This window comes from Anarrhichthys ocellatus, unplaced genomic scaffold (genome assembly GCF_004355925.1).
Source record: "Anarrhichthys ocellatus isolate YVR2014 unplaced genomic scaffold, GSC_Weel_1.0 scaffold111, whole genome shotgun sequence".
Lineage (NCBI taxonomy): Eukaryota > Metazoa > Chordata > Actinopteri > Perciformes > Anarhichadidae > Anarrhichthys > Anarrhichthys ocellatus.
The window spans coordinates 662,266-689,725 of record NW_022280141.1 but is presented as its reverse complement, the minus strand read 5'-3'; the positions used below and the strand labels follow the sequence as shown (position 1 = coordinate 689,725).

At 42.4% G+C, this 27,460-nt stretch overlaps 2 protein-coding genes across 6 annotated transcripts in view; both read right to left on the bottom strand.

Annotated features, from left to right (window-relative positions):
• Positions 1–299: 299 nt before the first annotated feature.
• On the bottom strand, positions 300–3,525 carry cav4b (caveolin 4b). Its single transcript, XM_031876539.1, has 3 exons — positions 3,271–3,525; positions 1,981–2,168; positions 300–483 (listed from the first exon to the last, which is right to left on the bottom strand). Exons 1-3 carry the CDS (start codon positions 3,523–3,525, stop codon positions 300–302), a joined length of 627 nt encoding a protein of 208 aa, XP_031732399.1.
• A 3,437-nt stretch (positions 3,526–6,962) lies between these two features.
• The window catches only part of LOC116399405 (SLIT-ROBO Rho GTPase-activating protein 3-like), a 33,757-nt gene continuing 13,259 nt past the window's right edge, over positions 6,963–27,460 (bottom strand). For 4 of the 5 annotated variants that reach the window (XM_031876551.1, XM_031876549.1, XM_031876548.1 and 1 more), the window contains 20 exons: positions 26,802–26,864; positions 26,537–26,710; positions 26,116–26,244; positions 25,576–25,797; positions 24,792–24,893; positions 24,475–24,660; positions 23,429–23,513; positions 22,686–22,713; positions 22,299–22,395; positions 20,755–20,815; positions 20,510–20,587; positions 20,178–20,306; positions 18,242–18,347; positions 17,917–18,144; positions 16,774–16,829; positions 16,420–16,591; positions 15,238–15,327; positions 14,912–15,019; positions 13,374–13,476; positions 6,963–8,881 (listed from right to left, as the gene is read on the bottom strand). In XM_031876551.1, the coding sequence (XP_031732411.1) occupies positions 8,681–8,881; positions 13,374–13,476; positions 14,912–15,019; positions 15,238–15,327; positions 16,420–16,591; positions 16,774–16,829; positions 17,917–18,144; positions 18,242–18,347; positions 20,178–20,306; positions 20,510–20,587; positions 20,755–20,815; positions 22,299–22,395; positions 22,686–22,713; positions 23,429–23,513; positions 24,475–24,660; positions 24,792–24,893; positions 25,576–25,797; positions 26,116–26,244; positions 26,537–26,710; positions 26,802–26,864 (2,418 nt within the window). In that variant the 3' untranslated portion in view covers positions 6,963–8,680. Of the gene's footprint in view, positions 8,882–13,373; positions 13,477–14,911; positions 15,020–15,237; positions 15,328–16,419; positions 16,592–16,773; positions 16,830–17,916; positions 18,145–18,241; positions 18,348–20,177; positions 20,307–20,509; positions 20,588–20,754; positions 20,816–21,749; positions 21,778–22,298; positions 22,396–22,685; positions 22,714–23,428; positions 23,514–24,474; positions 24,661–24,791; positions 24,894–25,575; positions 25,798–26,115; positions 26,245–26,536; positions 26,711–26,801; positions 26,865–27,460 lie in introns of all 5 variants that reach the window. The other variant, XM_031876553.1, reaches the window with a different exon arrangement.

Sequence of the window (27,460 nt, the reverse complement as noted above, 5' to 3'; positions counted from 1 at the left end):
AAAAACTAAAAAGCAGTCATTGATTGATTAAATCAACTTTATTCTCATCTGTGAAAATATCTGTAAAATCCATTCACATAGTACAGAATAATAACAACAACAACAGTAATAATCATAATCATAATAATAATCATAATAATACAAATTATTTGTAAGAATTGGCTTTATATAGAAAACATTTCAAATGGCATTCACATTATGCAGAACTATGCCAATTAAAAATCACAATAAAAGACACAATCATTTCTCTCACTCACTCACTCACTCACTCACTCGATATCACTCGTCATGTCTCACATTCATACAGTCTCTTTGTCTCTCACTTGATGCCAGTCCCTGTTCGACAGTGAAATGGTGATTTGACTGCAGCAGAGAGCGAGAGACGTACAGAAGGGAGCGATGAAAGCATTCACAGCACACATACACAGGGACCGTAGGCATGGAAGGAAGGTGTTGCTCAGCTGTAGGCAAGGCACCACAAACCTAGAGCGAGAGAGGGGGAGAATTATTCAAAGGAATCTGTCAGGACATACAGAGGAGTTAAGACACAGATTTATTACTCATTATTTTGAAGGAGTGTAAATTATAGTGAGGCCCTTGTCGCCTAAGGTCAGGTAGGGAGCAGCGAGCGTATGTAGCATGCATAAGTTAATTCATTTGACTGTAGGTCACAAATCCCTGACCAGGCAATGCTTCTGGTGCAAAACATGCAGATTGTTAACCCATGACTCGATTTCTGCTGGTTGCTGAGCAAACCTCACGGTGATAACAAGACTCCATCTTCAACCAACATTTGTAGAGATTCAACAAACGAGATATAATGTGCCAACTCGTGAGCTTTAGAGGTGCTGGTAGGTGGCTTTTGTTACCTTTGGACAAAGCCAGGGTAGCTGGTTTGAGCCTTTGTGCTAAGCTAATCTAATCACCTGTTGGCTGTAGCTTCATATTACTATTACTATAATATCTGAGAGTGGTATCAATCTGCTCATATGATTCTCGGCAAGATGGTCAATTAACATGATTTCCAAAATGCTCAACTGTTTTAACAGCAGGAACATTCAGACACATTAAAGAAATACTATAATTTACACAGTTTTGAAAGAAAATGCTGCATTAGATTTGTCAGGGAACCAGATGAATCTGAAAGCTTTGTTTTCTCTGTTAGATGCAGATGGTCCTCTTCCGCTTTACAAAAATTCCAGCGGCCTTAGACGTGCTGAGCCAATCACAATTGTTTATCTGATATTGTGGCGTGTTTAAAACAAAGACTGTAAATAAGAGTGCAGATTACAAACTCATAAAACACCATCTGATCTTGGCACACTGTACTGTGATTGGCCATCTACACAGACAGACATGGCCGCTGGTTTCTTGCTAGTCTCCCATTGACAACACCCCTTGGAAAATAAACTGGGATGTTCCAAACTAGTTCACATTGGCAATTTGGTCTAGTGATGTCAGGCTCACATTGACGTAAAATTACTTCCATTTATGTTGAATTCTTGTGGCTGGATGACTGTGAAAAACTTGAGTTGTGCTTCAGGAAAGGAATCGTATTTGTAGCAGATTTTATTTGCCAGGCCTGGGAGAGAAGGCAGAATGTTTTGTTCAAGACCGAGCGGTGTAGTAACCTGTCATTTTGTAGTTGAATGAAACTTAATGGAATGTGTGTCCACTGCAGCTGTATTTTTGATGTCTTAGAAACCCACGAGGGTTGGGCACATTATGTGCATGACACGGAAAGAAAGATATCAATCATATAAAAGAAACGAAATCAAAATGGAAAACTGCTTTTTTTCGTGGTTGACTAAATTAAGATTATTTGGCTAAAATACTTCCGTGGTGGAATGTAAGCCGTTAGTTTACCAACAAGCTAAATGTTACATTGCATTTGTAGTTGAGTTCAAATGAGCAGCTGATTATCATTCATGTTAATGTAATGTAAGGATTGCATTGTGCGTTTTTACTGCATCAGCGTACCAGACGTGTAGACAGGCGAGAATGGCCAGGGAAATACCACATAGGAGAGCGAAGGGCACGGCAAGCAGCAAGGAGAGGCAGCGGTACGTCCAGATACGAGTTGTCTCGAAGCCAGCAACACTGTAAAGCCACACTTTGTCTATGCTGTGAGGTGTGGCCGGCTCCGCCAGCACTTCACTGACCTCCACCTACAAGCAAGGGACGAGAGAGTGTCGAGTCAAGTCAGTTTATTTATAGAGCAAGTGTTGACTGAAGTTCTTTTTGGCACAAGAGATTTTAACGTTTTGCTCTACGTCAATATATATTATCCTTCTAGTTCATTTTGAAGATTTTTGTTGGTGACCGTGGTGGAGTTTGTTTATTGCCCTAAGTTAGCTTTTTTACATTCACGCTTCAAAAATCATAAAAGTAATCTTCATTTGTGAAGATTATCTTGCTGAACTGCAATAATTTCCAGGACAGAGGCCCAAGGAGTTTGCCTACACAACTAGTGAAATCTATGCAACCGGTGATTAAGACCTCTATCTTAAAATGTTGGCCGTTGACATCTTCAAGACAACTTAGTAGTGACTGAACATCATGTGTTTTGCTTGGTTTTAAGGGAAAATAAAGCAGCTTGTCATGAACTTAGCAACAATAAGGGATGGTATATTTTCTAAAAAGCGACTCCAGTCAAAGCAGATACAATCAAAATAAAATAGGGCCTAAAATGGAACCCTGGGGTACACCCAACACGTCCCCATACCTAGACGACAGACTACGTCGTTTGCCGATGACTCACAAAGCAACATAGATGTGACATTAACATTGTGAAATTGTGTTTTTAAACACCTGCTTGTCATTGTGAAACGGAGCTACTGGGTTACATTTAGGGGAAAGATTGTGGTTTGTGACCTAGTTATCACGTTACGTGACGCAGTACATGACATGGTTACGTACTAACGTAGTTACATACGTACTAACGTAGCTACATACGTACGAACATAGTTACGGTCGTACTAACGTAGTTACATACGTACTAATGTAGTAACATAGTACACAACTTAAAATAATTACGACGGCCACCAGAGCTCGCCACCTAACAAAAGAACGTAAATACGAGTTGTAGTAAGCTTCTTGCAGAAATGTCCTATACCTTGTGGACGTTATTTTCGTTGAGACTACACCACACGTGAAAGCAGCAGAGGGGGATGAGAAGTTATTATTTGATATATTATTATACATCAAACCGACTGCTAACACTGCTCTGGAATACAAAATAGAGAGAGGGTGGAAAAGGGTGAAGCGAACCTTTAGGTGCTGGTTGATGCCATATGGGTCCCTGTTGACAGGAAATGTTGCTGTGGGCCTGGGCGTGGGTATGGGCGTGGCAGGGGCCGTGGGACTGGGCGTGGCAGGGGCCGTGGGAGGGGTCGGAGGTTCAGGCGCTGGGGTTGGGGCTTTGGACGCAAACTCCGGGGGAGGAGGAGGCGTGTTTATCTGTTCTTCATCGCTGTCATCATCAATCTTACACTCCACCAGGCAGTCGTCGCTCACCATCATCATCCTCGCCCGAGGGAAGAGAGAGGCACACGTTTGTTTTCACACGAAGATAGATGGAGGTACAGAGAATTAGACACATGGGCAAACCTGCAGTCGCCCTCTCCTGGTCTCGTCTGACATTGACATACACACATTCATACCGCAGACCAATGCACATGCACACACACACACATACACAAATACACTCCTGCAGCAGGCATGTAGCGTGTCACAGTGAGCCGAGCGCTGCCACCTGTTCTTTAGCCCCCCAAAAAAGAAGCTATACCAAAGTCTGTAAATAGCTGCTGGTCGTTTTAAAAGCTGAATTGTGTTATTTTTATCTTGAGACATGGTTCAAAGTCTTTTACAGCTTGCATGAAAGACTTTTAATCAAATCGCATGTATCAGATTTTATACAAAATGTGCATGAACCGAAAGTGTAAAACTGTATTTGCAACTCATACCCTCATCGCAGCAGACCTACAACAGGGTCAGCAGCAGTATAAATGATGAATCTTGTGTCTGACTTACCTTTCTCAAAGTGCTATCTTAATCCTGTATCAGTGACAGAGGCCTGCGGCCAGAGGGGAGCCCTGCAGAGAGTGCTAATCTGAAATGTCAATGAGATCAGTTCAACCGCTTAATCACAAATGTCCCTCAGAGCTGAGCTGGCTCATGAGAGCTCATACAGAGGCACAGAGGCACAGACACACACACACACACACACACACACACCAGAAGTGCTAATGTGTTTCAGTGCTTCTTATTCCATGTGTGTGTATGTGTGTGCGTATGTGTGTGTGTGTGGGTGGAAGGGGTTATTTTAGGAGGAGCGGTTGGGCCCGGAAAGATCGCCTTACAGCACTCGGGTGCCGTCGTACACAGAAATTTAAAACAATCAACACACACTCCAACAATACAGGAAACAAGTGTAAATTCAGACTCAGATTTATCCAGCCATACTTCTTTTGTGTGTGTATGCTAGCTAACGCTGCATGCTGCTCTAAAGTACTGACTTACTCCATAACAGTCAAGATGTGAAATTACCTCTTGGTTCAAATCTATGTTTTATATTGTTGGACCATGTTTTTATTGATTAACAGGTAGGTCACTTGGAAGTATATTTATTTCAATATTTGCTTTTTTTCTGAAAATAATCGATCTCCTTGCACAGTTACAGTGCAGCTTTGTCTCGGCAAGATCTTCACCAAAATCCATTCACTGAGAATAAACGCTCCAAAACCTTTTTACTATCTCTACTCGTCACACCTCGGCCTTATTGTCCAAGGTTGCATTGCATGTCTCAGCTCAAATCAGAGTGCGTGTTTCCTTCTTAGATTGTGTCATTTGAAGAGTTTTAAGAAAGTGGGCAAATTTCCAGTATTTCGTAATAAAGAGGCAAAGAGTTGAGAGAAGTCAGACAAAAGAAATCTATATTTTCTTATTTTCAAACGTTATTAATGATCTTGAGACTCCTCAGATGTAACATCAGCGTGCTCCCGAAATGCAATCACTGCCCTAAGCATTATCAGATCAAACCACAGACTGTATGAGAAGTAGTCACTGTGATGTTATCCATTGGTTTGTGGACTGCCATTTTGATGCCTCGACTTCTGCGATTTGGCCGTCGTCATATTGTTTTTTTGCAACTAGAGGTGACACGAGAGGGTGGAGCTAAGTAGAACAGAATGCTGAGTAAGACCTTTTAGGAGACAATAATGTTACAATTTACTTTCATGAGCTGAAAACACACTGTGAAAGGGGAAAAGTTCTAAAAGGAAAACACATACAACTCCCACACTGGGAGCGACCGGTCAATCACAGTAAGCCCCGCCCTAAAGCATACTCTGCTTTATGGTCTATTTGACTCTAAATGGACCATAAGTTACTAAATGAACATCATGCTGTGTTGAAGAAGACTTGAAACTAGAGATTGAGACCATAAACTCATGTTTACAATGTTTACTGAGGTAATAAATCAAGAGAGAAGTAGAGTCATTTTCTCATAGACTTCTATACAACCAGAGGAGTCGCCCCCTGCTGGCCAGTAGAGAGAATGCACGTTTAAGGAACTTCCACATTGGCTTTACTTTGCCACCTGGTTCAACGCGACAACTTTTGTTTAACATTGCAACTGCGCACCTGCAGCTCCTTGGCGTTAATTAAGATCAGCTGTTTTCCAAGTCACGTGTAGTAATGAACTGGAGTTACATAAAGAAAGTTGAGGAATCATCCCCAGCTCTGTTGTCGCAGGCAACTGAACTCGATTGAGATAATGAACAAACTCTGAGTATTGAATCCAATTTAGCATTACATTCATTACTGACTTGGATTTAGTTTAACTTTACTCAAAGAAGTTCTAACTTCAGCTCAGATGCAGGAGCACTTGGGGCTGGCTCACTGGGGGATGTGACTGTGCAAGTCCGGCACGGTGCTGTGCCCAGCATTCATTGCCTATTTTGGTCCTCTGGACTACAGAAGCCCAGTGAGGCCAGTGAGATAAATACATATTCTGGTGATCTATTATCTGAGTGTGATCTAAATAGTTTTCTTTCCTGTGTTTATGACTTAAGAACAGGTTTGCCAGAACAATCATTCTAAGTTCCTGCATGTTTGAAAAAGATGGACGTTGCTAGGTGTACAAAAACGTTTTGCCAAGATAATTTTTCTAAGTTACTTTTCTTTTCCATCTGCACCATTAAGCCATGTTCCAAATAGGACGGCACATAGCGCTGATGAAAAATGTATTTCTAGTCAAATGAAAGACATGTCAATAGTGTTACATAACTTGCTAGCACACAAATGATGTACCTTGTGTTTAGAGTGCATGGAGGAATTAAAACATGCTTTTAGTCCTATTTAGAACGTGCTGCCCACTAGCCGTGTGTTCCAAATGAGTATTACATCAACAAACAGTTAAAAAACACAAAAATCACCAACACCAAAAAAACATTTCACCTGGTTTTACGGAAGAAAATTAGGCAACTTAAAAACTTAAAAACTAAATAACTTTTTTTTCTTCACCTGTTTCAGAGATGGAAAGAAAGGAAACAGGAAATAAGGAAAGATGATCCAGGTAAAACCTTTTTCTTCACCTGTTCTTAAGTCCTAAACTATTTAGATCAGCCTTAGAAAATTAGGGTTAGGGTTAGCCTCTCAAGGCTTCCGTACTGGACAGCTTAGGTACGCAGTGATGACTGAATATTGCATTATGTTACAATTACAGTTTTAGGAGCTAAAAAGCTGAACACACAGGAGAAGTGTTTCCTTTATGGCTTTCTACCAGAAAAGGTTTATTTTCTTTCGAACCATGATCCTTTCTTGAACCTAACCAAGTAGATTTGTTGCCTAAACCTGAGGAAATTTCTGTCAGGAAGGGCTGAAGCCAAACTTGGCCCCCTGCACATCCTCTCCTGGAATACAGTCGTTAAAATGTTTAAATACACGACAACCCTTGATCATTCATCTCTTTATCATCTTTATTGAATTTAGTTTCTTTTTTAACCACATATACAATTGGACACAGTCAATTTAGTGACATTATCAAACAGTGATCCAGAATAACAGGGTGTTTTAATCACAGGGGCAGAATCGATTTTAAAAAAGGATTCTACTTCTATGCTTCCAATACTGAAACAAGACAGAGGGGAGATGCCATGAGAACAAAGTTAAATGTACACCTCACTGCAAACATCCTGAAACAAGGAGACCTGTGGACGGTGCTATAGATCTATCCAGAGCGGGGCCAAAATGTGTGACAAGAGTTTCCAAAGTGGCGACAGAAATGTCGCCCGTTGCATTCACAGTTTAAACCAGAGGAAGCCACTGAATCCTCTCTGGTGTGGGGGCCGTTTTTTGGCTCTTGAGGCTATAGGGCACATGTTTCCAGTTGAAGAGCGAGTCAACCAAAGCCCTGAGTGTAGAAAGTCGTACTTGTTCCTTTCGAAGCCAAACCTGAGTTAGCCCGGCTCTAACTCTGCAAAAAGCCCTGAGTTTTGGCCTGCTTATCAGGCCATGTATCACATATGAAGGGGATGTGTTTTCTGTCTTTGTGTGTGTGTGTATGTGTGTGTGTGCTAACGCTGCATGCTGCTATAAAGTACTGACCGAACTGCTAACATCTATGGGGCGCCAAAATGTTCAATATTAAATAAATAAATCATTGTGATATAAATATTCACATGAATAAACTGTGTAAGATATATAAATAAAACAATCATCTGTGATATCATGACTAAGACATTATTCTTATTATCATTATAATGAAATGTTATGTCATCATAAGTGATGAAATATCAGATTTTTATAGATTGCATTGGCCCGATAGGTGGGAGGGCATCGACTGCACCACCATCGTGAAAGGTGACATGAAATTATGAAATGTGACTTTATGAAATGAAACTGTAAATGACACAATAGTGTCATCGGGAAAAATGCCACCATGAAATAAAAGCAGACCCTTTTGATACAAACATGTCCATTATAAATTATATCCAATCAAATTAAGTTTTTATGAAAAATGAATAAATGGTGAAATAGCATTTTAAAATAATGACTTGACTTTTGAAAATGTCTTTAATTGTTCCATAAAATTCTGGATAATTTCCTAATTTTACATAGTTAATTCATATATGCTTATTCATTGCATATTGTCTTATTTATTATTGAACACTAGACTTTTTATTAACATAATACTCAGAGCTCAAACCTACTGGATCTCTTCAGGTGGAATAAGAGTGAAAGACGTGAAGGCACTCAGGCCCCCGGATCAGTTTTCTTTTTTTTTTCTCAATGAAGCAAACATCATCAGGGGAGAGCTGATCTCACAACCTGCCACTAGGGGGCAGCTTAAGTACTTTGTTGCTGCTCGAAGTATCATGGCAACCGCTTTAAAAAGTCATAGTGATGTCACATCCCTGATTCTCCAAAAAGAAAAAGAAAAGATCACAAAAGCCTGGAGAACAAAAAAACGACCGGAACGTAAAAGCAGCTGGAGAACAGACACACGGGACGCACAGTAACACGGCACCGACACTAGTGGCACTATGAGATGGCAGCGACGCAAATATCATACATGTGTCAATAAAAAAGAAATCAAGATCTTCACCAAATGTATCATCATGTATCAGCATAATCAACGTTAAACAATGAATCAGCAATTCCAACCTCTCCCCCTCTCTTAGTCCATCGGCCTGAAAAGGGCCCGTCCTCTGAGGCCGAATCCGACTTTTTTGGCAGCGGGGGCAGCTTGAGGAAGAGAGGAGGAGGAGGAGGAGGAGGAGGAGGAGGGAGCAGTGGCGGCGAGGGCGGATGACGGCATGGCAGGCTGGCGAGACAGGAGCTCCTTGAACACGGAGTTCATCTGACGGCTGATTATGTCCTGAGAGGGAGGGAGAGAGGGGGTGAGGCAAACAGTTAGGGGGAGACACATGGAGGACAACGAAAATGTAGCATTAAAGCATTTATATTCAAGTATTTCTGTTATTTAGAATCATGGCCTTTGGCTCAACCATCACAACAGTTTCAATGTGCAAAGACAAAGAGCCGAGCTGACTCGCTGAACTCTTACTTTTAAAACGCCGTCCTTGGATAAAAAGTGCAATCACATGACATCAGTCCTCAGAATACACAGAGCTCACATTAGCACATGTTTCAGTGCTGTTGTACTTCCACACACATCACTGTATTAATGCAAACCATACAAACTGCTTTTTTCGTTTCTTTTTCTAGGAAATAACTTCAATTACTGTTAATGACTGCCTGCATCACAATACAGTGCTGCTGTGGCTTACAGCTCCAGCCCCACCCCTGAAACTGGCTTACAGCTCCAGCCCCACCCCCGAAAGTGGCTCCTAGTCCTCAGCCAGTTTTGATACAATCGGCGAAGTTAAAGTGCCCTGCCCTTCCCCCACCTCCACCTCGGCTCCACAACCATCCTCTGTCTCCCCTACCTGATAAAGGCAGGGCAAGGCAGGGCAGGCCGGTGCGGAGGACTCGGAGCTGGAGTGATGTGATCCACTATCTTGGATGCTATGATTGATATCTTCTGGGTCCAGGCTACAAGGCTAATGACACCAATGACTCTCTCCAGGAAAAGTCGGGGCCCTGTATGCAGCTAGGCTTCTCAATTCCTGTTCTGCTAGTTTATAGAAAAAGAAAGGTGAGGCTGCGAAGCAACAATAGTAAACCTGCAAACTTATCAAACTTAACATACTGTACATTCCTCGTCAGCCTGTCCAAATAAATTGGGCAAAGAAAGCTTTAACCACATTAAACTTAGCTTTATTAAATGTCAGGTCTCTGTCAGGAAAAACATTTTTAATCAATGATTTTATTGTTAGGCACAAACTGGACATTTTGTTTTTAACTGAAACATGGTTAAATCAAGATAACAGTGCAGCTGTTCTTATTGAATCAACACCTCACAACTTCAGTTTCATGAGTGAAACAAGAGCGCATAAGAAAGGAGGTGGAGTTGCTATTTTATTTAATGATTCTCTTCAATGCAAGCAGATGTCCTTTGGTCATTTTACTTCTTTTGAATATGTCGCTCTGAATTCCACTCGAGCCTTATTCCTAAACATTTACAGACCGCCTAAATACTGTGCAACCTTCTTTGATGAGTTTACTGAACTGCTGTCTATCATCTGTATTGATTTTGACTGTGTTGTTATTGTTGGTGATTTTAATATCCATGTTGATAATCCCCAGGACAGAGGGTCTATAGAACTATGTGGTGTCCTTGATAACTATGATCTGACTCAGCATGTGACAGGACCCACCCACAACAGGGGGCACACTCTGGACCTAATCATCACCAAAGGTGTAAACATTTCCAAGGTCGCTGTGACTGATGTTGCACTCTCTGATCATTTCTGTGTTTTCTTTGAGAGTGCAATCTCCTTGCACACAAATGTCCAAACCAAGGTTGTGACGAAGCATTACATCTCTGAAAACACCAGTGAACTATTTATTCAGAAGTTCTCCTCCTCACCAGCCCTCTCTTGCATCTCAGTCAATGAGCTTGTAGATGGCTTCAATTTTAAAGTTAAAAATATTATTGATGCCATTGCACCCACTAAAGTGAAGGTTGTCTCGGGTAAGCAAAGATCTCCTTGGAGAAATGCTACGCTGGTCAAAATAGAGAAACGAGAGTGTCGGAAAGCTGGTGGCGAAAAACTAATCTCCAGGTTCACTGTGACATCTATAAAGAGAGACTTCGCAATTATAATTTGGAACTTAGAAATGCAAGGCAGTCCTTCTTCTCTGACATCATAACCAAAAACAATAACAATACATATGCCTTATTTGCTACCGTCGACAGGCTACCAAACCCTCCAGTGTCGGTAGCTGCTGAGCTCCAATCCACCTGGGCATGCAATCAATTTGCCTCCTTTTTTACTGCCAAAATTCAGAAAATTAGACAAGCAGTCAGTGCCTCCACACCAACCACAGGATGTGTTGTCCCCTTCTCTAAATAACATCCATTCAAATATCATGACACAATTTCATTCAATCGACCGTAGAAGCCTAGAAGACATTATACAACATCTGAAGTCATCCTCCTGCTGCTTGGATATTCTACCAACACACTTTTTCAAAAATATTTCAAACTGCATGACCACTGATCTTTTACAAATTGTAAACACATCCCTTCTCTCAGGTGTCTTCCCACAAGCCCTAACAACTGCAGTTATTAAACCGCTCCTAAAGAAGGCTAGTTTAGACTCCGCAACAATGAAAAATTATAGGCCAATATCAAACCTCCCATTTTTAAGTAAAATAATTGAAAAAGCGGTCTTCCAGTCAGGCTTTCGACAGCACCACAGTACTGAAACTGCTCTTGTTTAGGTTTTCAACGACATCCACTTAAACACAGACAATGGCAGAAGTTCAGTCTTAGTATTACTGGATCTCAGTGCTGCATTGACACGGTTGACCATGCCATACTCCTAGAAAGACTAAAAGTCTGGGTGGGACTCTCTGGCACAGCACTTAACTGGTTTGAATCCTACTTGAAGGACCGAGAATACTTTGTGTCTGTAGCTAATTACACATCAGAGCTGACTAAAATGATATGTGGTGTTCCCCAAGGTTCAATACTGAGGCCTCTTCTGTTCAACATCTACATGATTCCACTAGCTCAGATTATGGAAAACAACAAAGTGAGTTATCATAATTATGCAGACGACACACAAATCTACATAACTATGTCACCAGGGGACTATAATCCCATGCAAGGGCTGGGTGAATGCATTGAACAAATCAACAACTGGATGTGCCAGAATTTTCTTCAATTAAACAAAGATAAAACAGAAGTAATTGTTTTTGGTACCAAGGACGAACGATTGAAAATCACCGCTCAGCTTCAATCACTGATGTTAAAACCCACAAACCAAGCCAGAAATCTAGGTGTAGTTATGGATTCAGACCTCAGCCTGAACAGTCATATCAAGACAATTACAAAATCAGCCTACTATCACCTGAAGAATACATCAAGGATTAGAGGACTTATGTCTCAACAGGATTTGGAAAAACTTGTCCATGCATTTATCTTGAGCAGACTGGACTACTGTAACGGTGTGTTTACAGGCCTCTGTAAAAAGTCTGTCAGAAAGCTGCAGCTGATTCAGAACGCTGCAGCTCGAGTCCTCACTAAGATCAGGAGGGTGGATCACATCACTCCAGTTCTGAGGTCTTTGCACTGGCTTCCTGTCAAACAAAGAATTGACTTTAAAATCCTGTTGTTGGTTTATAAAGCACTGAATGGTTTAGGGCCAAAATACATCTCTGATCTGCTGCTACCTTATGAACAATCCCGACCCCTTAGGTCGTCTGGGACCGGTCTACTTTCTGTTCCCAGAGTCAGAACTAAACATGGAGAAGCAGCGTTTTTCTGCTCCACATATCTGGAACAAAGTCCCAGAAAGCTGCAGGTCTGCTGAGACCCTCAGCTCCTTTAAAGCAAGATTGAAGACTTTTCTGTTTGCTGCTGCCTTTAATTGAACCAGATTCAATTAATATATGAATCAATTTCCTGCATTTCTGCATTTTACTACTGTATTTTATTTCTTACACTGTTTCTTAATGTTTTAATGGCTGTTTTTATTGTTTCAATGAATGTTCTTGATTGTTTTTAAATCTCCTTTTCTTTTGCCTTATGTTTTGATGCTTTTAATGGTTTTATGTGAAGCACTTTGAATTACCTTGTTGTTGAAATATGCTATACAAATAAACTTGCATTGCCTTGCTCCATTTTGAATGATTGAACTAAAACAAAAGTCTCAAAGTTATGAAATCTTGGATAAAAATGAGTGGGTGATAAAGAACAGAAATTGTAAAAACTGATGCATAATTAAAACGTCTTAATAACAATGTTTTTTTGCGAATTAAAGGACTTGTTATGGCCAGAGCCTCCATGCACTCTAAACACAAGGTATATATACTGTGTGTTAGAAAGTGATGTAAATAAAAACTCAACTGGAAGAAAACATGAATGCTTTGAGTATCCTGAAAAAAATAAAATTCACCTGTGAAAAACGTTTTCCTACCTGTTTCACAGAAGAAGAAGCTGTTCTTGAGTCATAACAACACAGGTGAGAACAGATTTGAATCAGACCAGAATTGTATTTTTTCACCGAAACTTTTCATTTCGGTCAATGTAAAAAAATATATAAAATGTCTCTCCTCTTAATGGAGAAGTCCCCTGGTAGCAATTCATTGCACCATATCGCTGATTTCCAGGCTGCTGGACCCTGAATACAAAGGTTTTGAGAGCAAAACTAGGGCCGACAGAATTTACGGTTTCTCAAGATTCGAGGGCTTCACAGGTGTGATGTGTCAGCCTGCAGAGTCCAGGACGAACCACCAACCTTGTCGGCTGCTGGTCTCTCCGCCTGACCAAATGGAGGTTTGTCTGTGGGTCTGAAGGTGCCCTGTCTCACAGTGTCCAAAGTGTGTCTTCGCTCCTGAGACCTAAAAGACAAGAGGCAACACGGGTTAGACAAAACCACGAGTGACGATAGATGGAGGTTACTGAAGATCTGATCTGAGCCATGTTTCATGTTTTGAAGAGAGAAGCTTTTCTCCATCTTCTCACACAACAAAGATAACTCACATCACATCAGATCATGGCAACTGTTCACATTTCAGTCAACAATTGAGTGCAGAATATCTTTTCCTGTATGTGTTCCTCTGTAGCAGCTTAATTGGCACTTGGCAAGACTAAAGCTTTGTTTATCCTCGCGCTAGGCGCCATAGCACGAGCTCTGAGCATGCACGGAGGCGTTTATGCTCTCTGCGCCGCATTAGTCTCTGAAAAATGCCAGAGGGCAAACAAACAAAATAAACTGTGAGGAACCAAACAGACAACGAGTGTAACTCATAGATATGCCCATAGACTGTAGGTGTAACCGGCAAAAAGCCATGAATCAACCTCCACCATAGTGTTTCTGTAGTGTCTGTTTGAACTATTTGTGACAGTCACGTGATCGTGTGCGCCAACTTACAATAAATCAAAGGTGCACGACCAAAGCACCGCGGCCACTTTTCCCGCACGAGTATACTAGGTCGAGTACAAACTGAGCTTACCGCTGCAGACCATCTAGTGTTGATGCTGTGTGCAGGACTGTTAGGGTGCCTGTTATTAGCTGGTATGATGTCTGATTTCCATTAACGCCCTTTGATTCTAAACCTGCAACAATTGATTTTTTGGTCACTTGTGGGCGGCGGAAACAAGCTGTGAACACAACACTGACGTATTATCGACTTACAAAGTCGATACCATGAGTCGTTGTTCTGTCTCTCTTTTAGCTCTGTTTGGGTCTCCACCAGCCCCTGAGGGAAATACCTGGCTGTTTTAGCTGCTTCAATGCTAAACGCTTTGTTCACCAGCTAAGGCCTGACTTTGGTCTGACCGCTGTGTGGTGCTGCTGGGTAGGTAGCGTACAGCGGGTTCATCAGAGCATTTTCACTGAAAAACGACACTGAAAAGGACGTGGTGAGGGTGAACCAAAGCAGTAGAGTTGTGGGTCGTTAAAAAAACAAAACAATGAGCTGAAAGACACTAAACAGACACATACAGCTGAGCTGAACCGCGGAGTCAGCTGATGATTGTCTGTGGGTTCGCCGATACGAGCGACCCCTTTAAATACACGTAGTCATACGACCCATTGTCCATTAAAAACATTGCTCACAGCTGCTTTCAAGTATGTTAATAGAATGTTGTGCGTTGTTTGTCTGTTATTCTTCTTTATGTTGATTGTTTCCACATAAATAACATTTATCCCCTATAGCTCTCTATATATTCCTATATGTAAGTGTCTATAAACCTCTTTGTATTTGAGTGATGAGTCAAGCACAGAGTGTTATACAGAACATGCATTGCCTCCAAAGTGCATGTCAGTCTTACACTGGCAGGTGTCGCGCAGCAGGAGAGGTTGGCGGCTTTTGACCGGGGCTCCCCTCGCTTCCTCTCTGTCTGCCAGGCAACGAAGCGCTGTCGCTGTTCACCCGCATCCTGTCGAGACGCACACAGAAACTTTGCAAATACTTGTGTGCATCCATGTGAGTTTGCTCGTGTGTGTGACCGTGTGCAATAATGAGAAAGTGAGTATTTCTGTCTTTGTGTGTGTGTATTTTGCTGTCCACATCTATTGTGCCTGAATACATTCATATATTGCAGTGTGCATTCAAGTGCGTATGTGTGTACATGTGTGTGTGTGTGTGTGTGTGTACCGGGTTGGGTTCTCCGTCTGTAGATCGTCTGCTGTCAGGTTTCCAGTGCTGCCTCCGCCTCCTCTGTCCTCTCTTTTCCCTCGCTCTGATCTGAGGGAGGAGAAGAAGAGAGACACATATTCAGAAGATAGTTCACTACGAGAAATATGGGATTAGGGTTGAGTGACAGAATAACCGTAGGTGGGAGCAGGAGTGATATTAAACGTGACCAGATTTTTATACAGAAAATTTTGAAGATGAGACAGAAATCTATAGCGAGTGGACAAAATAATGGCAAATAAAATGCAATGTAACAACTCTTCAAAAACACTATCTTTGTTAATTTGTCCACCCCTTGTTTATGCAACCTGCTCTTTCTCTGTACAACACATAGACTGTATATAAGAAGTGGATGTAGTCTTCCTGACCTCACCCACTGGTCTGTGGACTGCCTCCGGTTCTGCCGAGTGAAGCCAATGCAGAAGTGTCTTAAAACCTGCATTATCTCTACTGACCAGCAGGGGGCGACTCCTCTGGTTGTATAGAAGTCTATGAGAAAATGACTCTACTTCTCTCTTGATTTATGCTTTAGGGCGGGCTTACTGTGATTGACAGGCCTCTGCCGCTACCAGAGACGTATACGGCGTCTCTACGTCATTCCTCCACATTCCAAATATGATAACTTCTGTTCATTGGTTGCAAAAAAAACAACATGGCGACGGCCGTAATCCAAGATGGCCATGGCGAAATCACCGAACTTGAGGCTTCAAAACAGCAGTCCATAAAGCAATGGGTGACATCACGATGACTATGTTCACTTCTTATATACATTCTATTGTTAGCCCGCTACAATGGTCGCAATGGCAACGGTAGACATGAAAAAGGCCGGCACACCTCTAACCATCCGACTACGTTGATTTGAATGAATTTGTAACTTCCGCCGGTTAAAAATAACGCATCAGGTCTTTGCGAACAAAAACGAAGAAAAATGGATGTAAATTTCAAATTCAGACTCTGGTCTGAGAGGCAAACACAGTCTTCTTCCAAGACTCAAATAAAATGTAGTGTCTCAAATTGGGATCGAGGCCTTCGAAATCCACTTCAAGATCCGCTCCCCGTCATAAAGGAAGATCGTCTTGGCAGCTGTTCTGGATGAGTCTCGCAGTGGTCGGTGAACAGTTGTGAAGTGGAAATGTCACTCACCCTTCCAGCACGCTGATGTACTTGTGAGGGATGAGACCCTTAGCCCCTCCCACTTCACCTCTCCACCAATCACAGGAGGCCTTGCTGTGAAGGATGAGAAGCTCCCCTTGCTTGAAGGACAGCTCTGCTGGAGATCTCGCCGTGTAGTCAAACATAGCCACCGCCTCCCACTCTGCACACACATGCAGGGTTACAATCAGCTTAGGCCCAACAGATGTATTCTTACGAATCCTAATCTTAAATCTTTGTTGTACATTTATGTACAAGTATAGGGAGTGATGCATAGCCTATGTTTAATGGATTCCGGCCTCTGGTAAGTGTGTGCATGTGCGTGTGTGCACTGTATGTCCTCACCGTCCTCACTGGGCAGATGCTCGGTCTCTCCGTCTCCCTCCTCTGTGATTGGTTCACTGCGGACAAGCAGAAGAACCAAAGTCTGTGGTCACTGCACAGTTCCTGTTGTGTTCGACACACAGACCGACTTTCAACCACTCATGAAATGTCACATAATATTTCACACTGCTGTGAGATTTCTCAAATGACAACTAACACCTTCAAATCACTGATGATGCTCTGTCAAATGTCAAAAAGTGTAATATATATAAATATTCAGGAAGAAAACTGACAGTTTTAGTGAATTATTCAAGAGCTGATTTTGGCGTGTTAGAGGTTTCTATGGACACATGGAGGTTTGTTTTCAGTAGTGAGCAATCAGCTCAATAGTATTAAGCTGTCTTTACACTAGCATGGTATGAAATTCTGTTTCAAGAGGATGAGCCATGAAAAGAGGGGCAAGGGGGGGAAGCTTGGAACCATCTTTGTCTTGAACTCTGACATGACCAACAAAGCTCTGGGGCAACGTGAGGCTGTTGCCCAGTCATTCGTTTATGAAGAGAAGACAGAGATGAGTGGAGGTGACATTCTATTTAAACGTGAATAATGGAAGCCGGTTTAATCACATAGTTAGATTAATTCAACGATTCAACCAGATTTGACCAAAATACATCAAGACCATTTTCGTACCAAGCCCCGAAACTGACTAAATGTTGCATAAGATTATTAAACAAGTCAAGAACATAACGAAAAAAAATGAATCTAGAATATAAAGAAATAAAAAGCTTCAGAATTTTTCTTTAACCTGCAATGTTAGTTCAAAAGCAAAACGCTTTTAATATTTGTCTTGCTACTATCAGTTGCTAAATTGAATTAGCATTAGCTAGCTCACACTTTTAGCCTTAGCTTGCCAGCTAAAATAATAATATCTTTTTTATTAATATTGTAATTTATTTTATCAATCAGAATTCTGTTGGCCTCCATTTTAATTATTTAACAATAAACATTCATTATTGATTCAATTATATTTTTGACTTGTCATATGATTTTACTAAATGTTGTCACTTTGGGGTATGAAGCTTTTGGCCGAATATTTGCAACAAATGATGTTGCATTGGCATTTCATCACAACAAATACCACATCAAAGACTACTCGTCTCTCACCAGTACTCCTGCTCCAGAGTCATGTGCTTCTCGTAGACGGGGCCCGGCAGCTCTGATTGGCTGGGGTAGATGATGTCATGCTGGAGGATCATGGTTTTGACAAGATCGTTGACCTGTGGCTGCCTGGCAACGGCGTCATCGGAGTCCAACCCCCTCAGCAGGCTCGGACCGAAGCAAACGGCCAGGTTGTAGGGCTGCATCATGTTCTCGTCGCTGTACTGAGTCACACTGGAAAAAAACAGATTGTTTTATTTGTAAACTTTTATGACCATAGCAGGGAGTGCATGTGATAGAATATCCCACACTGGGTTACGTTGTAGCTTACTGATTGAGGAAAGCAAAAAGGTAGCGCATCACGATGAGGAGAGGCCGCGGGAAGGTGGAGATGATCGCCTTAATCTGGACATCTTTCTCCGTCACCCCTTCGATTTCTGATGATGATAGAGAGGAGAGGAGCAGGATGAGTAAAGATTCAGCTTGTGTTTGTTGCAGTCGCAGTCTCTCCATGCCCACAGCTGTTAGAAACTGTGTCACATGCATAAACCCCTCAAAGTTCAGACTTAAATAAAGTAAGTACTTAAACTACTGAGGTTGCAATGGCTAGGTTGACTTAGTATGCAGCTGACGGGAAACACAAGCATTTATGGGGAGTAAACAACCAGCGGGCAGGTTCACAACCCTGATTAGCTGTGCTGATTCTGACTCAGATTTTCTGTTTTTGGAAAACAGAATTGGGCCTACAGGAATAACGGAGGCAGTGAGAGAGAGAAACAGAGACAGTGCAAACAAGACAGTGAGATGCACTGGTAGACAGAGGAGACGTTGCACCATCTTGCATCAACAGTCAGTATTTTGCAGGGGAGAATTGCCTCACCAAGTAACTTTGTGCTTGGAGCGTCAGTAAAGTGGCATCCGCTGTGTGAGGCTGCTACTGTAGCGACGTATCCTCATACAACAGGTCGTATGATATCTTACGAAAAGTTAATTTTGGATTTGTGCATCCAGCAACACGAGCAATCAGCCCATGCAGAACCTGTTTAGTTAGGTTTCGAAAAAACATGGTGGTTTGGGTTAAAATAAGTATGTCTCAGTGGTGTCCCCAGCTAAGAATTTAAATTGAATGGTAAATGGACTTGAATTTGTTTAGCGCCTTTCTAGTCTTCCGACCAGTCAAAGCGCTGGGCCATTTTTTCACCCATTCACACACTTTCATGCACTGATGGCAGAGGCTACCACGCAAGGTGCCACCTGCACATCAGGAGCAACTAGGGGTTAAGTGTCTTGCCCGAGGACACTTTGACATGGACTGGAGGAGACGAGGTACGAACCGCCAATTTCGCGGTTGTAAACAGAACGGCGACCGCTTTGATTGGCTCTGTGGGTACAAGAATGGGACCTTCCAACGGCGGCGCGCAGTGAGGCGGAGAGACGAGGGGTGGGCTAGCTAGCTAATGCTAATTCCTGTCTCATCCATGTCTCATCCATGTAGGCCTACCGCGCGTACTTTATCGTAAAAACACACAAAAAAATGAACGCAGACAACAAGAGTTTTATTCATATGCTATGACACATATAGTCAATAGGTATCTTGTGTTGGCTATGTGAGGACATTATTACATTATAACCATCAACGGATGAATAGCGTACTAGCTTTGTTAAGCTAGCAAGCTAGCTAGCTTTGTTAAGTTTGTCCCAAATGTTTCATTAAAGTCACAAACAATGTTACAATTTTTTATTTAAAAAATAGTTAAATCGTACTTAAGACAGCATAGCCACGAATTTGACTGACACTAACAACCCGATAAAGTTGCTAGGCTGAAAGAGAAAACAACTAGTCAGTCGTTAATGGGTGTTCATTGGTGTCTATACACTGTAGCTTCTTTACATTCTATTAGAATGTAAAGAAGTTACATTCTAATAGAATGTAAAGAAGTTACATTCTAATAGAATGTAAAGAAGTTACAGTGTTGCCTTTTCTTTTCTTTCCACAAGAACGTAATTTTGTCAGGTTGATAAAAAAATGTCACTTTACTTCCTGACATTATTGTTATTTTACCCACCAATGATCCACGAGGGGCTCCATGGCTGGAATCAGACCCATCTCAAGCTCAATCATAATTAGCAGGATTATGCATTTGCACAAAGGTAGGAGTGTACATGAGGAGGCGGATCAGCTAAATGGAGGTAGACTATGCAGCCTAAATAACCGAGTAACCAAAAGAAACACACACAGACATCGAGGTCGTATATGGGGGACTTACGGACACACTCCAGCAGCTGAGAGTAGCTGTCGTAAGGGAAGAGAGGAGGCTCAAGGCCCCTGAAGTAAAGCTTCAACACACCGGCCACAGAGTCCAGGTCACACTCACTGTCCGACAGAGGATCCTCTCCTACGGGGAGTTTAAAAGAATGTTAGTCACTTGAATGCGTTAACGTAGCAACAGACGCTTGTGTACACTTTTTTTCGTGCTTAAAAAAGGATTGCAGAACAACAAAAAAAGACGAATAACAAGGAAACGTGATAAAAATCATAATAAAAATTAGGTTTTCTCCATCAGAGGAAAAAGTGATGCAATTTCAGAAGCTCACTTACCTCTCTCAAATGCATCTCTGATGTGGTTAACCTCCCTCTGTGACCCAGGAACTCTGAATATCCCCTCATGGTGGAGGCCTGAGACACACAACACATTGCATGTTCGTAGATGCACGATGTTCCATACAGGAGATAACATACAGGATTGATCACGGATACACAAATCAAGTGCTTCCACCTTCTCATTCTGTGTGTCCAAAGCTCTCTCAACATAACTCATTGCTTCACCATAAAGACGGACTCACCGTGAAGGTTGATGAAACGGATGCAGCTCTCAACCACCACAGGAATCTGCTGCCCAGAGCTCTGAAGACAGAAGATGAGTAGAGAAGGAGAGAAGGAGAGATGAGAGCGCGGATAGAGATGCCGATAAAGACAAAGGCAAGGTCAACGTAATAATCAACAGGCGTAACAGCAAGAAAGGAAGATACGATGCAAGGGAAACGGTGCTTAAACAGGAGTTTCTAAAATCCCCAGAAAATAAGTTTGGGAAACACTGGGCAAGGTATTTACAGACAAAAACATAATTTATCATGCACTGATACAATTGGAGATTTTGGGCTATTTTGCTTCCATAATTTGTCTTGTTTCAGACTAGTAGAAATAAAACATCCAAAAACACATTCAGGTAATTAAAAAAATACCATTAGATAGTGCCTCATTTGCATATATAAAACTAATGTAAGTAATCAAGTGAGGAAATGTCCTGGTGATATCGTTTCATTACTTTATTTACCCTGTTTTAAGTCTTGCAAAATATGTCATTTTACAGTAAAAGGCCGTTTTCTCAAAATGAGTTTTTTCTCAGACTCTGAACCAGAAGTCTCCACTTCAGCAGCTCCTACATCCACCAAACTTTCCACTTTCATTCCTCTCTATATTCTGAAGGTTTTTACAGAGAAGTTTGTTCTAAAAACACCGCAATTGTTTTTTTTTTTAATGGATGTTGAAAGTATTTTCTGATTTCTTATTCTGATCGAAAGTAAAAAACCTTGAATCTAATATATTCTTTCAGTCTTTGTGCTAAGCTAAACTAAACAGATTATTTATCAGATGTGAGAGTGCTGTCATTCTTCTTATCTAACTTTCGGCAAAAAAGACGCATGTCTCCCAAAATGACAAACCATTCCTTTTTGTCTGCAGAACGTAACCCCCCCCCCCCCCCCCCAAGGCTGCTAAACCCAACGTTCCCAGAAAACAAATCCAGGGCCTCTAAGTGGTCACAGTTGGGGTTCGCTACCTGTGTCCGAGACATTCTCCTTCTTCTCCTGTAACCGAGCCGAGCCAAGCGCGGCAAAGAGGAGACAGAGAGAGAGAGAGGGGGGGGGGGGAAAGCACGGATCAGAAAAAGGCAGAGTGGGAAATAAGGGGGAATAAAGATTTAGCAGTGGGAAGAGGCGCACAATAAGCACAGGCGCTCTCAGAAGAGGAGCCGAGAGAGGAGGCAACAAAGAGGCCAGTGCATTTTAATCCCCTCCACAAGAGAGGAAGAGATAAAAAGGAGGAGGGGGGGGTGGGTGGGGGTGGGGGGGGGAGTGGATTTAAAGGAGAAAAAAGCCAGCAATAAACTATAAGCATCACCATGCACATGAAGGCACATCGCGTGCATGTGCTGCAAGAAGCCCCCGCCAATTCCTCTGCTTCAGTCTGACAGGATTTACTAAATCATTCCCTTCTGAGTGTTGAACAGCAGTGCAGAGCAGCAAGCCAATCAAAAATGAGGTAAAGACAAGGGATGTTTATTTATTTTTCTTATTTGCATGTGTGTGTGTGTGTGAGTGTATGTTACCTGTATGTAGGAGAGTATGTCTGTGGTGAAGAGTGTGTGGCAGAATTGGGAAACAGGTCTGGACTTCCGAATGCGCACTGACCGAGCACATTGCATTCTGGGAAATATAATAATAATAAAATGCATAATGCCATTTTACATCTTACATGCAGTGATTTGCTAACTGTTATTATTAGTTACACTACACTTCACACCCCCCTCCCCCTCTTTCTCCAGAAATCAGCTTTTTTTTTGTTACATAATAGGAAGAATTGGCCAAAATGGCATTTGTGGTTCCAATTTGGGTAGTCTCTTCCTCTCCTCCTTGTCCTCTCTGCTACCTCCTTGTCTCTACACCTCTCTCAGTCACACTGGCTTTATTTCAAGCTACGTGAAGACACTGTTTACCTGGAGGGGTCACTGTCGACAGACTCAGCTGGAAGAAAGAGAGAGAAAACAGGCAAGAGAATGAGGTCTGGTTCAGGGTCAACAAGTCTGTCTACAGTTTGTTAAGATACGGCTCTGGTAGAGACCTGTCAATCACAGTAAGCCCGCCCTAAAGCATACTCTGCTTTATGGTCTATTTGACTCTAAATGGACCATAATTTAATAAATGAACATCATGCTGTATTGAAGAAGACTTGAAACTAGAGATTGAGACCATAAACTCATGTTTACAATGTTTACTGAGGTAATAAATCAAGAGAGAAGTAGAGTCATTTTCTCATAGACTTCTATACAATCAGACTTATCTTTACTGCTCAGTAGAGAGAATGCAAGTTTTAAGACACTTCCGCATCTGTTTCACTCGGCAGAACCGGAGGTTGGCGCCTGAAATGACAGAAGTCTGGGTCGTGGCTAAAGGTTACTAGCACAACAGACTCAAATCTCTGAACTGTTGGCCACACCAGTTGCATTGTAGGTAATGTAGGCACCAGACTTGCAAAACTTAAAAGAACGCTTTCTCCAGTTGTGCTGGAACGATTTTGATGTTTATTTTTTGAAACCGACGAGTCTGATGACATTATAGTGCAGTGCCACATCGGTGGAGTACACTGGCTTTATTTGTAAAAACCAATCACAGATTCAAACAGCGGCGACATGAGAAGACATTTGCCCAACCCGTCATCTATTGTATAGTATAAGAGCACCTTTCTGTATGGCATCTTGTAGAAGGTCGTGTTTGGCTTGAAGTTTGAAGGTCAGAGAACTGCTGATGAGGAAGTCTTTCACTTTCTGAGACAAAAAACAAAACAAAGTATTACAGATTCCCCTCGACTGCTTCAACACAGTTTCTGAAACTACGTTCAAATTCAACACTTTTTCATACATTTCATTTTTCCAAACATTTAACTCATGTGTTAAGCGTAAACACATGAATCAATCAGCAGCTCACCACCAACAAGATTATATTCCCCTCTATCATTGCTTAAAGGGTAACAGTATTTTTTCTACCTGGACCTTGGATTTTCTGGGGACTAATTGCGGCAAACAAGGATTCAAATTGGTCCGGTGTTGAGTGACAACGCTGCAGCCGCTAAACTGTCTGCAATGTAATCATATCGGGCAACTTCTCACCGTAGATGTACCAATGACTCATAATGGCTCATATTCTTATTCTAAGTGTCTTGACAACATTATGGAAAGAACCCTACGGAGAAATAAAACCGTTTTCTTCACCTTTTAGCTTGATCTGGTTTGTTTGTTATTGTGTCCAACAAAGTCTCTCTCAAGGAGAAGTCTTGTTCTGAAATCTCGCCTCACATCCACATTGTGGAAATCACACTAAATATTCAGCCATGATGTTGAAGATCTTTCAGATAACACTAAGCTACGCTCTCTGTTCTCCAACACAACAATCTCTGACAACACGGCACTCCCCTCTTCGACTCTCACAAACGTTTCCACCGTTGTCTCCCAGCAACAAGTCACATGACACCAGAACGAACAGACTCAATCAAGCGATAGGTAAAGAAAAACGCTTTTATTTGAGTGCAAGAAAACTGAAGAACTCTGGATTTGACAAACTCAAATGGTGTTTTGAGAATTCTAATTCTCATTCAAGGGTTGTGTCAAAGCAAATGAGAAATGAATCATTGTCAGGGTGGAACCCCATAGAAATGGTGTTAATACTATAAAAGGACATTTAAATGATCTCCCAACCCATGTCCACCTTTAGCCAACTGCAATGACTCACTGTAAAGTAGTAGGTCTCTGTCTCCTGCTGATTGGCTCGACGCTTGGCGAGGGCAAGTTTTGGGGCGGTGTTTCCTCCAGGCAGCTCATGCAATAGGCTGCTGGGCACGTCGGGGGAGGGGTTACAGTCGCTTTCACACATATTTTCCAGCAGGGCTGCGAGTGTGGCTTTCAGCGTTTTACTGACCTGAGAAAGGGAGAGAAATGTCGATTGCTTAAGTCAGTTAATTTGTTTCCTAGATACAACTTTTTCGTTAAGGTTCATGGCTGACGGATTTAAAAATAAAAAAAACAGGCGGTGAGAATAATTCTGCTGACCTCCTCTGTTTCCAAGGTAACGGCAGCGAGTCGAGACTGAAGCTGCTGGAACCTGGTCTCCAGCTCGTATCTCACCTGGCTCTCCGCACTCACCTCGCACACCTGAAATACAAAAACAAACATAAAATACTCTTCCAAGTTCAAACCACTGGGATGTTGTCCCGAGAGAGATGGGAGGTGCAAAGGCTGGGATTCATTTCTGGTCAACCTCACAAACACCAATGAGTTAGACAGGTTTTTGTGTGGGGTTGTAAAAAAATCAATATTACTTTAATTGTACGCTACATTTAGACTATTTTCAACACCTTGCCGCCAGACAACCCTCTGAACTGAAGCCGAAAGACTCCATTAAATAACAGTAAGTTTACCTCGCAGAACGTGGGAGTTGCTGGTGTAACGCTGGGTCGATCGGTCCGTTTGTTTGTGTAGTTGAGTGACTTTGGTGTTTTAAAGGATTAGTTCGGATGCACCAAAGTCACACAATAAGACAAACAAACTAACCAGTCGGGGCAGCGGCAGACCAGCAACTTCTGTGTTCTGCGAGGTAAAAATACCTGTTTTTGTCAATGAAGTCCGGCATAGATGATACAACGGCTTCAGTTCCACGTCGGAGAGTGCTGTCTGATGGCAAGTTAAAGCCATGAATACATTCTAAATATAGCTTACAGATATATTTATATAGCTTTTTTTCTTTTTAGGTGGTTTTAGTCTTCAGGTGGTTTTGCTGCGTCCCCTGTTTTCCCCTCCAGTCTGTGAGTGCTGCGCAGTAATTCTTTTTCTCCACCTGGTCTCCCTCGTGCGGATGGTAGCTGAATCTGAACGGCAGACAGAAGGCGGCGTCGTGTTGCTGCAGCAACGCATCTCTGTCTCCACCCTGGTCCAGGGACGTCACGGCAGCCTCCAGCTGCTTAAGACCCGTCTCCTCCGTCTTCTGGATGCGCCCCCTGCTGGTCAGGTAGCACTTCATCACCCTCTCCACGGACAGATGGAAACCCAGGTCGCAGCACTGCCAGGAGCAGGGGAGGAGGGAATGGAAGGGGGCGGTGAGGTAGGACGAAAAAGGGAGGAGGAAACGGGAATGGAGGGGAGGTAGGAGAGGAAGACAGGAAATGATGGAGAAGGGAGGTAAAAACAGAGAGGGAAAGGAGAGAAAGAATTGTTTTTAAATGTGGGATTGTGGGACAAAGAGAGAAACTATTCTTTCTCCCAATAAAAGATCTACTTTCTTCAGATAATAACAGGAGACAGTGGCACAAATGGGTAGCTCTAAACCACCAAATGGCACACACAGACAATCGCACAATGCAAATCTCATGTTTCTCACGTCGATGAGCGTGCTGATGTCCTGCAGGTAGTACTTGTTCATGGCTGCGTTGGCCGCTGCAAGATTCAGCAGGTAGTCGTTACGAGCCTTGGTGCACTTAAGCTGGTTCTCCTGCACTCTGCCGTGCCTCTGTGCACGCACAAACACACACGAGGAAAGTGAGAGAAGATAAGAACACAGACGACCACGACATGCCCCATCTCACTCATAAAACACGCCTAGAAGAGATATGCATTTACAGAAGTAAGTTACGTTTTTACACACTCAGACAAAACAACAGGAACAGGAAAGGGTTTGTTGTGTGGGAGAAAAAAAAAACCCAGTTCAAGACTTCCTGTGACTCACACACACATGCCAACACACACACACACACACACACACACACACACACACACACACACACACACACACACACACTCACTTTCTCCATCAATCTCTCCATCTTCTTGACGGAGCTCCGCCTCTGCCCTCCCAATGGGCCGGGGCCGAGCTCGGCTGACTTGCCGGTGTGTCTCTCCTCCAACCGCTCGGCTTCCTTCAGCTTCCCCTCGGCTGTCAGACAGTCCATGTGGTACAGGTTGTACGTCTTCAGAGCCTTCAGTAGCACACATAATGGAGACATCCACATCAGCATTGTATGCATTTTTCATTATAGCACGCAAAGACGACAATATCGACACGCTCACCGTCTGCATTTCAGTGGTGACCTTCAGCAGCTCATCCTGCATCTGGATGCCAACTTCTTTGCTCTGCAATGTAAAGAATATTTAAACACTTTTGAGACTTGCCAATTGCTATTATATTAAAGCACAGTTCAAAGTGTGAGCAGTGGTGATGAAATGTACGCATTAAACTCAAATCATATGGGATCTATTTCAATACTTTTACATTCAATAGTTAATACACTACTCAGCTACTGTCAGGTTGGGAATGACAATGACATGATTGGTTGCACGGACACTAGTGGCTCATGACTAGTGTCCCTCAATCGTATGCTGGCTACCCAATTTGGCATTCAGTCAGTCATCAATGTTGGACGTTTTGGGATGTACACATCTAAGCTTTATTGCGGAGAGTAAGATGAGAACATCGATGCAACTCTTGTGTGTTATGCGCAAAATACATAGGCTGTATATAAGAAGTGGACGTAGTCATTGTGACGTCACACATTGGTTTGTGGACTGCCGTTTTGAAGCCTTGAGTTCGCAGATTTTGACGTCGCCATCTTGGATTATGGCTTTTTTTTTTGTGCAACCAATAAACAGAAGTTCCCATATTTGGAATGCGGAGGAGTGATGTAGAGACGATGTACGGCTCTGGTAGTGGCAGCGACCTGTCAATCACA

Bases quoted from the DNA above. Each gene is read 5' to 3' on its own strand.
- cav4b (XM_031876539.1), bottom strand. From the start codon at position 3,525: ATGATGATGGTGAGCGACGACTGCCTGGTGGAGTGTAAGATTGATGAT. The intron at 2,169-3,270 runs GTTCGCTTCACC...CCTTGCTTGTAG, and splicing joins GCATCAACCAGCACCTAAAG to GTGGAGGTCAGTGAAGTGCT. The intron at 484-1,980 runs GTACGCTGATGC...CTCTCGCTCTAG, and splicing joins CTCGCCTGTCTACACGTCTG to GTTTGTGGTGCCTTGCCTAC.